Raw genomic sequence first — 11,332 nt, 5'->3', positions numbered from 1 at the left:
CTTAGTTCATTTATAATTATATCCAGCCTTGAGCTGTACTTGTCACTTTTTTCCACTAGAATGTATTGTCTGCACTAATGACAAGAACACTCATTCATCTACCTACTTAACTAAATATACTACTTGAAACTTCACCAAGGCATCTTTATTCCTCCCACATTGAGGGCATCAGAGACAGAGAGAGAGAGCTCCTATATCTGCTAACTAAAGTGATTTTATCTGGACTAATCCTTTCTACTATGTGTGTTACTAGTAAGAAATGTAGGGTATAAGGCTATGCATTTAAAGGTATAAATGGGGGACAACAGGTAAGTATCAGTAAAATCTGATATCCAAAACTATAGGTACCCACCATTCTGCTTGGGGATATTCCTTTACGATTTTTAACCCAATGGTATTAAATAAAACAATAGCAAAAAATAAAGACAGAACAATGAGAGTGCATTGAATGTTTATTGATAATGTATTGTGCAATGTGAACAACCATTTACCGCAAAATCAGATGTCTGCAAGCAAAAGTCCTTAACAATAAAGGCTTTGTTAATAGCTGTACAATAAATTACAAAACACTGTGTTTTACAAGAACTCTTTACATTATGTTGCTATGCACTGACATTTCTGATTTCAGTACTGCTGAAAACTATAGCTAATCCATCTGTATTTATTTATATAAAGAAATGTAGCTGAATGTAGAATGTCACACATATTTGCAAAATATTTCAATTCTATTTCTTTAAAAAAATGTTTTTCTCCTCATCTTAGCTTAAATGAGAACAGTGATGCAAGGTAACTTTCACAGTACATGGAATGTTTGCCTCATAAGTGTACATAACAAGCAATATAGTAATATTTATCAAATTACCAACCACAACAGCAATATCTAATAACATGCTTTCAACTTTAATAGAAAACTTCAACATTTAAGATAAACATTTTTTAAGCTGAAGACTCAGTGGTTTCATGACAAAAATCCAGTCAAACTTGTTCAGAAATATATCATCAGAGTGGCACTGTTTTGAATACAGCTGCTTTTATCAAACAATGGATAGTAACATCCATTTTATATACAACTAAGAAAACAAATATAATACAAAACAAAAGGCTAGTTAAAAAACTTTGAAGTACCATCTCAATTAGTGCATCAGCTAATGCCTGCAAAGAATTGTGATGTACTGTTTTATGATATCGACTATTGCAGGATTTTGTCACATAGGAAGCAGTTAAATGACAGTTATGCATCTCTGTCTTTAAGGGTGTCAGTTGAAAACCAAAGTATCAATTGAAAAACATCTCAAAAATCCTATTATAAAACCTGTCTTTTAATCTAATACTGAAATAAGACCCAGCAGGTAGGAAACAAGGTCATGCACACACAGTTCAGAATTCCCAATGCTCAACCAATTCCAGTCTGCTGGATAGTAGCGTTATAATCCTCTGAGACATACAGCTCATTTTAAATATTACATTTCTTGAGTATTATGAAGTTTTTGTATACCATTCCTCAAAAGAAATGCATGTAGATGCTACTGGACCGAAGTACAGTCACACATAACTTTCAGAATCAAAAAAGGTCTGTGTATATTAAAGCACAGATTTTATACATTTTAATTAGTAATGTTTTAGTGGCAAATTTTAGTCATTTTATCAACATTTGGCAAAAAATATGATATGTCTGAATAACTAGAAAAATGGGGGGTAATACTGTAACATCAAGCATGGTTTAGAAATGGAATGTTTCTATGTAAACACAGAACAGTTACAATACATTTATCTTTACGCCTTCACATGTTCAAGATTATGCATGTGTGGATTTGTGTCTACTGGCAGACACATGAAACCATGTAAGCATATGTAAGTGTATACATGCATACATACATACATATGCGTACATGTCTGAAACTAAGCCAAAAAATTAACAGTCAGTCATTATTTATAATAAAAAAAATATTACAGTACCTTGACTGTGGATCATTTTGCAACTTTGAAATGTAATCCAACAGTAAAAGTACAATATCAGTATCTGACAACATTGTGTAAAGAGATATATTTTATGTGTTAGTGGTAGTTAAGTGAAAATAGCTAAATTTCTTGCAAATTCTCTGTACAGTTGGGACAATACAAAAATTCATTACAACTCTCTGTCCCTTACAACTTTAATCTATAGTGCTTTATAATAAATAAATAGAAAATATATCTTTTCTTCATCTTGTGTCGACTACAAACACATTTTACATACAAAACAAAAACATATTTCTCCGAAAAAAGACCAGCTATTTCGGTAAAAGAACACATTTCTCATTTGTTCCTCAAATCTTTACCATTTCTTCTCAGCACGTATTACAAAGAATGCCAATATACTACAGTAATATTAACGTATCTGCATTCATTTAAATGGGAAGAAGGTGAGAAGGCAGCTGTAGAACACAAACTGCAGAGGTTTTAGACATTAGTACAAAATGTATGACAGTTTTGAGATTTATGATGTGCATAATTCATAACCCTGCTATGCTTTTTCCAGGACTTGCTCACCTGTCTGATACAAATAAAAATTAAAAAAGCTAACTGTTCTAGGTTAAGGGTGAATCCATCGAAGAGTACTACAGATAAATTATAATCTGCATTTTAAAATGTCTGAATTCCACAAATATTATTGGGAGCAGTAACTCAGACTACCTAAAACAATAGCATGTAGCAGTTTTGTACAGGTACATCAGTCACTAATGTGGCAAGCAGTAAACCAATGAAGTTGGAGTGTAACAACTTCTGTTCTATTTTTCTCAGTCAAACATGTTATTAAATTAACATTTCAAGAGATATTACTGTACTAGAAATTTAAAAACTCAAGTACTGCTCCAGAACACTGATAGGAAGAACCATAATTTGTTGAAAATAAATGCATTGGAATGTGAAATTGTCTATCATCACTCATGTTTCTCATAAGGAATGTTTTGTCAAGTATAATTTTTACAAAGATCACTATCAGTACACTTACAAAACAGTTACCATTCATGTACAACACAGATACTACAGTGTTTCTACACAGTCCAATAGGCATTAGTGGCACTCTGCCCTTTTCAAGCAAATTCAGTAGTGTGTTTTTCACTGGTTTTATCCAGTCTGGGCATTTCCAATAGTACATTCTAGAAAGTACAGGTCTTCTTCACAATTTCATCATCTTTGTCACTGGGACTGGCAGCACTAGATGAATCTTAGCAGCTTCCTCGTCTGTAAATAGCTTCACCCAAATAGGTTTAAAGCTTCCTTTAAATCCAACAAAGGTCAATTGATCTAAAAAAAAGTAAGAATGTTAAATGGAATATGGAAGCTATGCCATTGTTATATCTGTTTAGTGTCTATAACCAAATAATGCTTATTTTAAGTTTCTAGCCCCTTCTTCAGAGGAAGGGTACACAGACATCATTATTCAGTAATAAAGCAGCCAACAAAATATAGCTTACAAAAAGGTGATAAATAATTTCTCCTGGTTTCTGCAAATCCATTGTTACACACATTATAAAATGTTTTCGATGTATGCATACTTATTTCAGTATCTATAACAAGTTAATGCTACACTCTTCATTATAAAAACCCTAGGTCTATTTCTCACAATGACTCATCAGTACACTCCTCAGCAAAATGATGAATAAGGTGTATTTCACACCAAACACAACGTCTCACAAATAAACTCCTCCTTACCAAAATGATAAATAACTCATCATTTTATTTCATTAGTATAATTTCCTCACATAAGCACCATATCAGGAATCTGCCACCTCATATTCAAAGATATCTCATCTCTGTCACTTATGACCCACTTGCATGCACTGTAATGTATTCAGAGACCAAAATCAGGATTACTGTTTTAATTCCCCAATATAGTCACCACAATACTACAGTAGAGATGTTATGTAGAAAACAACATAAAGAGAAGCTCAGTATTCTGAACATGAGGCAGATAAACAGCAGATAAATGAACTGTGCTTACTACTTAAAATATCTTAGTGCTCCTTTGGAAAACAAATCACTTTGCAGCTTTAAATCATGTGACCAAACAACTGACAAATGGTACACTGTGTTTTTTCCTGTAATGCTCCCTCCCCCCTAAAAATATTTTTTTTCTATATTTGTCACATATAATCTATAATGACCACTTCATGAAAGAACTTTGCATTTTACAATTAGAGCAAAACACTAAAAAACAGACTTGCAGCTTTTTATTGAAAAGACAGACATTGCTCATACTTGGTATTCTAAGCAAGAAAATAAAGCTTTAACTAGAAACAATACAAAATTAGTTTTTCTTGCAAGCCTACTTTCATTAAGTCTAAAAAGTCACTATTTTTATGGATGCAAAGCCCCCTGCACTCCACATGATGGGGTTCTTCCCTAGCATCATCCTGTTTACTACAATCAACTTAAAAGTTAATGTACCTCAATGTGAATGAATTTGTTCCTTAAAATAGCCCTCTCTGAGTCACACAAGTCTATCAATAATGCCATACCTTCAACAAATTGAATTCAGAGAATCACAATCAAATCAAATCAAATCAGAAGCAGGAGTTTCACTTTTGAGCTTTGAAGTGTCCCAGACATATGCTTTCCAAAGAAATGTTGTTTAAATAACTAATTATTCTAAATGATAGATGCATGTATTGCCTTTAAACGTATGTAATATTTTATGGCTAAAAGCAATCTGTAAGGACTAACTCACTTACCTGCTTAATTAGATATGAATAAACTAAATAAAAATACAAGCCCTCGTTCACTAAAGAAAATGATTCCCTTTTATCAGGCTGCATCTAGCACCATGCTGAGCTTAACTAAAATAGATTTATTAGGCTTTGCACTCAAGGACCTCCTCAGCACTATGCCAAACTGTTTAGAAGCACCAATCTGATTCTATAGAGGGAAATATGTGTTATCCTCGAAAGGATATCAGCTAGGCAAAAAGCAAAGCTGGAAAGCACAGTTACTTGATCAAAGGCAAACTCAAATTGCTCAGATATATTGATGAAGAATGTAAAAATAATGTTCTTTTAACCATGGGTAAACATTTTCAGGAAACGGTTATCAACTGACTCCACCAGCTTAGAAAACTCTTACTCTGTTTTTTTTTTCTTCCTAACACTTTTATTACTTTTTTCTCCATAATTATGTTATTATCATTGATTAGCAAGAACGAATTAGTCATAAAGATATCTAACAGCATCATGTTGATCAAAATAGATGATTTTTTGGACTTTTGATAGTAAAATTATAGTTTCTGACATGCAGTAGGTTATAAAGGAGCATGTACTGAACACATTTTACCAGGTGTCTAGGGCTACAGTTACTTCTTTCCCTTTTGAATTGAAAACAGCAATGACAAGCAAATAATAGATTAGGTTCATAGATTAGTACTAGGCTAACTGCTCTTTTGGGCCATTTGAAGCCTGGCCAGTTACCCCATGTGAGAATCAAATTATGCACCTTGTGTCTTTAAGGTAAACACTTTAACCATTATGTCATCCACCCACCAAATGTTATTCATATATTTTCTCAAAGGGTTGCGCGCATGCACAAACACAATTCTTAAGAGAGGTAATGAAGTAACTGAATGGGGGGGTGCACCAGCCAATATGTATATCCACAGCAACACATACACACTAGAATTCGAATGCCGTGCTGCTCTGGAAAGATGATGTTGGCCAAAATACTGGAGGGAATCCCATCTTCTTTGTGAAATAGGCTTTCATTTATTTTACTTTCATATGGGCTTCTTGGAGGACAGTCCCAGTATTAGGATTTGAGGGAGGAATCTTGGTATAATGCATCATCAACAGGACAAAACAACTCACAGATATAGATCCCACTTATTCTGTACTCTAATGCTAGTATTTTAAAAGAATGGTATCAGGCCTACTCTGGGTCTAGAACCCTCAAGCTTGTGGTTCAGAAGTATATATGCTGTTAATTGTAAAATACTGATATAAGGACAGACCTACTCATCTCACTGTCTTACTTAATATCTCTCTATCACCCACCGTATAAAAGTTTCCTAATCTAGTGTACTTATAAGAGTACATAGCCTGGAGTAGAAAAAAACAAGTCAGAGTATTAATTTCCACCATGCCCACGTGAAAGGATAACAGCCTTCAATGCACTTTGCCCTTCTAGTATCCCAAGCCTGTATTCAGACTGAGATCATCACTGACATCAGTAAATGAAGGCAAATTTGGTTTGAAAAAAATTTAATGGAACAAAAGAACCTAGGAAAAAAATGTCAAGGACTATACTAGAATAAATATTTGGAAAGTATATCACAATAAAAAAAAGGATGGTCAAAACCTTCCCCAGTTTCTTTTCTGCATTTATACTATGGAAAATGTGTGTTCCAAACAAACCATGATCTATGCAACCTTATCAACCAATCTGGTAAAAAGCTGGAGAAAGAAAACATTTTTCGATTATATATTTTTCTTTCTGTTATCTCAGAGATGGATAGAATATACTACAAATTACCTTTTAATTTGACTCCATTATCTGCGCCTAGTGTTTCTAGAATTCTTGTCCACTGTCCCTTTGTGATGATTTTTCCTTTTGACGTGATCAAAACTATGGAGCTAAAACAAAAAGATAAACAGTAAAGGAAATATGTTACTATCTACAGACGACCTTTTAAACTGTTTGCTACTACCATTCTTTGACAGGTACTATTACATTTTAATTATTTTTTAAAAAGACAAAGTCTACCAAAAAGAAGCTTCACAACTCCTTTGCAAATAATTTAGTATTGTTATGTACAGCAAAAAATGTCATTATCTGCATGGGAAAAACTATCACATATATTGGTTGTCTTTCACATGTATGACTTGTACTGAATACTGCAACTTTAAACATTATTTATTAGAAATATAATCATTACACAATTCTGAAAGCAGATCTTTTTAAGCCAAACTAATATCATTGGAGAAAGGGGAAATAACTAAAGAGGTGTTATCACTTTATACATTTCTGAAAATATAAATTGGTTAAGGAAAAGTTCAAACAGAAGCTAACAGAGGTTCTCCATAGGTATGCCACTTGTAACCTGCTCAGTATATGTTATTCCAGAGACCCATTTGAAACACATAATTTAAAATTAGGGTTTTTAAAACAGAATGCAAAAATAGCCGCAGAAATGCTTTTATATACCTACTTTAGAAAGTAAGTATCTCTTTTTTTTTTTCTAAAGGAAAAACTGGAAGAGTATATTCTAAGTACAGTTTCAACCTAGAGACAGAGAACATTCAATGTCATTCGTTATGTCAGAAACAGGGGAGAGGATGTAAAGTCAATATGCAAGCCTCGACAGTGGGGTCCTATAACAGTTCAGAAAGAGATGGCACACAAATCAGGATTCATGATTTAAATCCTATATTTAACTTGATCCTTCCACTGCAGAATAAGAAAGACTGATTTAAAAGTATGAACATACCCAGTAAAGTGGAAAACAAAAACCTAAATGCTATAGAGAAAAAAGAATGATGAATACTATTAATAAATTCTCAAAAAATAAATAAATAAATAATGTACCGCTAGGCACTTTCAGAGCTGTCATTAATTTAGAACGTGCATTTCAGGAGAGACTACACTGGAAGAGAAAAAAATTCTTGATATCTATAAAGTGCTCACCTCTTGAAAAGGTTATGCAACTAGAACTATTAGAAAATGATCTGGTGCAGAGGAAACAATGAGTAACAAAAAGATGAAGGAGAAGTAATAAGATTCATTAAAATAAGATATGAAATGTATGTATTCCATAAAAATGCTCTGCAGAAAAAGTGGAATAAGACAAAGATGACAGGAATATCAAAGAGTGGACAAACCAGCATTCAGAGCAGTGTTTGATCTACAAAGAACATATTCTCTCATATTTTCCAGAAAAAAGTTAACAGGCCAAAAACAGTTGTGCTAAAAGGATTTAATAAATAATGATAAAGAATATATTTAGTGTGCATAAATTCTAACCTCTTAATTTGCTTCCTATATTTGAAACAAAAAATAGGAGATGGTTAATACTACACAGAAGGGTTCCTAAGGAGGTACAAAGGAAGAAAAGTATCTGAAGTGCTCTGTACCTCTCAAATGCATCCCTTTTCTTACATATATAACGATCATCCTGATTGTAGAAAGACAGCCCAATAATGTAAAACATTTCAGTAGGCAAAATCAAGCAAACCATCTGTAGACTAGCAAAAAATAAGCTTGTAACTTGTAGGAAGAAACAGTAACATCAATTTTGTTTCAGATTGCACAAAAGTACTTTATATGTCATAATTTACCAACGATTGAAGGCTTAAATTTCTTGTCTTGACAAGGGCTCCATACAGATACAACTGAAGTTCATGAAATCTCTTAAAGTATGCCAAGAAAGCTAGAATAACCCTGATTGGATCTCATATTAGCAAACATTTGCTTAACATATATTATAATTTTTCTTCAATCACTATCAAGAAGAGAGAGCCAAAACAAGTTGAATTCTACAGCAAGCTGACTTGGGGGTTTATTTATTAATTTGTCTTTGTTTACTGGGAAAGTGCAACTGGGTAATACCCTAATTTCAGCTGTGGCCTGGGGGGAAGAGCTCCATTTGCTTACATTGCATTATTCTAAGTTCCAGCTAAACACAGAGTAGTTATATTTCTATTTACATTTATACACAAACAGTAGTTACATTTAAACATTCTCAGATTTGTACAGAGGTAGAAGTTACTAAAGAGTGAGCACATGTGCAACTTAGTGAATTGTATAGGTAGCAGTTTTGTATAATAATTGTTTTGTCATTTCAGTGAGAGGTTGCGAGTATTCTGTTTAAGGAGAGTATTTGGAGAGTATCATATAATGAAGTTTTAACCTTGTGATGAGCATGTGCAGAACCAGGATTGGTGAAGTCAAATCAGTGATTTAAAACTACTGAGTTTGTTAGAGAGTTTTATTTGTATGTAGATACTATTCCAGAGTTTAACAACGTACTGGGAGTACAGCAAGTCTCCTGCAACATTATTTGACTTATCTGTAAGTAATACAAATTTGTTATTAGAGCAGAGGTCCCTTGCTGGATGGGTGTATATTACATCCTCGAAAAACCTCTTCAGCAACGCATGTTTGCCTACCAATAAACAACGAAAACCAACTTCTTTGAATGTCCGTTTCAGCTAATAGGGCAGTAATATGTTTTGTATTGCAGGGCATTTTCTGGATGATGAATCAGTCTGTGTGCTGTAGTTAGTTATGAATATGTTAGCTAGTTGTGTAGTTCGGACCAGTTTTATTTTTTAAGCTATGACAATGGTGGGTCCTCTGAGGAAGATTAGTGGAACCTTTAGCTATTTTATTGTGGCAGGATGCAAGTTTCTTTCTTTGAGTATTTTTTAAGTTTGTTAAGATAGGAGCGGTGTATAAGAGAGTTGGCAATAAGAAGGTGGTCGCTAAAGTTTTTCTTGCAGTATTTGTAAGAAATCCTTTGATACTATAAAGGGAGCATAGATTCTGGTATGTAGATTTAATGATGTGCGCAATATGCTAGTCATATTTGAGATTATCATCTATTGTAATGTCTAGAAGTTTACTGTAAGTTACAGTTTCAATGACAGTATTATCTGCTGGCTTTATGATAAAAGATTGCCTTTGATTTTGGCAACTTTTTGAGGTAAAAAGCATTAACTTAGTTTTCTTGGGTTGAGTTTTGATTCTTTGAAACAGGTTTATACAGAGAAGAAAGATTTTTGGGTAATGTCTTGGAGCTTATTTATTGTTGAGGTTGCACATATTAATGTTGAGTTGTCTGCATACTGAACTAAACTAGCATGGTGAGTAGAGATGTGGAGGTCATTAATAAATATATTAAAGAGATGACCCAGGATAGAGCCTCAAGGAACACCTGTAGCAACTGGTTGAAAGGAGAGTAGGTTTGTTGCCATTTTATGGCTTTTGCCTTCCAGATAGGTAACTAAGGAACCACAACAAGGAGTATTGTGAAAGTCTTATTGAGAAGAGTCAAACGAGCAGTTGATGGTGTGAGACAGTATCAAATCCCTTTGACAAGTCTAAGAACATGATGGACACAAACAGACCATTGTTTCTATGTTGGTTTATTATACTAAAAAAATGTAGTAGTGGAGTAGTGGTCCTGTGCTGCGGCCTAAAGCCATGTTGTGTTTCTGACAGCAGTTTATTTGAGGTTAGGTACTGCATCAGCTGCACATGGACACATTTCTTTAATACTTTGGAGAGGGGGGACATAATTGCTATTGGTCTGTAGGTATTAAACTCTGTAGATGTGCCACCTTTGTGCAGTGATATGATGTAGGAATTTTTCCCATGGCGATGGTAATTATTTTGCTGCTATGGACCTATTAATATGGATATCGGGAAGGCTATAACTTCTGAAGCCATTTTTAAGTAGTCTGATGGTAGTTGATCTATAGCTATGCAAGTAGGTTTTAGTTTAAAGAGCAACTTCTTTACAAGTGAGGTAGGCACAGGACTAAAACTGAAGAGCTGTGAATGGTTTTGATTGGGCAGGGGTAGAGAAATGGGGGCGGATGTATTAGTGTCTAAGAGAGATAATAATGATTTTATAAAGTAGGAATTAAACTGTTTGGTAACACAGTCTGTCATACTGTCTGTTTTGGAGAGGGAGTGGTGGTCTTGCCAGGGTGGAGTAGTTTATTTAGTGATGACCAAAAAGGTTCTGAGTTGTTTTTATGTCTGTCTAATAGGGTGGTATAGTATGTTTGCTTAACCTGTTTAATATGGGGTTTCACAAGGTTTCTAAGCTTTCTAAAGTGCTGGAAAACATTTTGAGTTCTATTTGTATACCATTTTTTCCAGATTTTATCCCTCTTTATCATGATTTTTTTGTTTCTTTTGTCAGCCATGGTGCAGAGCTGCACTTTATTCTTTTATTACATACTGGTGCTGGATTACCTAAAGTCTATAAGAATATGTTACTAAGTGTTCTACACCAGTATCTAGCAGCATAAGAACATTCCGGTTATATTTTGTAGTGTTTCATTGAAAATATCTTTGCTGAAATTGGTTGCATTTTGCATTTGATTACAGATAATATGTTTATCTAGGTTATGGTGAGTTCTATTAGCATATGTTGGTATGTTGTCACTCTAAGAGGCAGCCTATTTTCTGTCAGTTTGTCTGGTTTGTTTCTAAGAATCCATTCTAAAGTAAAGTATCTCCCTGAAGTTTTACTGATTCTAGTAGGTATGGTTATTAATTGTCTGAAGTTGTACATGTTTGTGGATTTAGTTGGAGAAATGGAATTTATGAGTTGCAAGTTAATATTTAAGTCTGC

General features: G+C 33.8%; 1 protein-coding gene across 2 annotated transcripts in view; it reads right to left on the bottom strand.

Annotated features, from left to right (window-relative positions):
* Positions 1-434: 434 nt before the first annotated feature.
* Positions 435-11,332, bottom strand: part of LOC122807038 (cell migration inducing hyaluronidase 1) — a 378,711-nt gene continuing 367,813 nt past the window's right edge. For both annotated transcript variants that reach the window (XM_044077939.1, XM_044077938.1), the window contains exons 28-29: positions 6,502-6,602; positions 435-3,288 (exon numbers count right to left, since the gene is read on the bottom strand). In XM_044077939.1, coding sequence (XP_043933874.1) covers positions 3,161-3,288; positions 6,502-6,602 — 229 coding nt within the window. In that variant the 3' untranslated portion in view covers positions 435-3,160. The remainder of the gene's footprint in view (positions 3,289-6,501; positions 6,603-11,332) is intronic.

The sequence above is a fragment of the Protopterus annectens genome, chromosome 7.part0 (genome assembly GCF_019279795.1).
Source record: "Protopterus annectens isolate FY-2018-M chromosome 7.part0, PAN1.0, whole genome shotgun sequence".
NCBI lineage: Eukaryota > Metazoa > Chordata > Ceratodontiformes > Protopteridae > Protopterus > Protopterus annectens.
The sequence above is the reverse complement of the archived record's forward strand: the minus strand, read 5'-3'. Positions and strand labels throughout refer to the sequence as shown.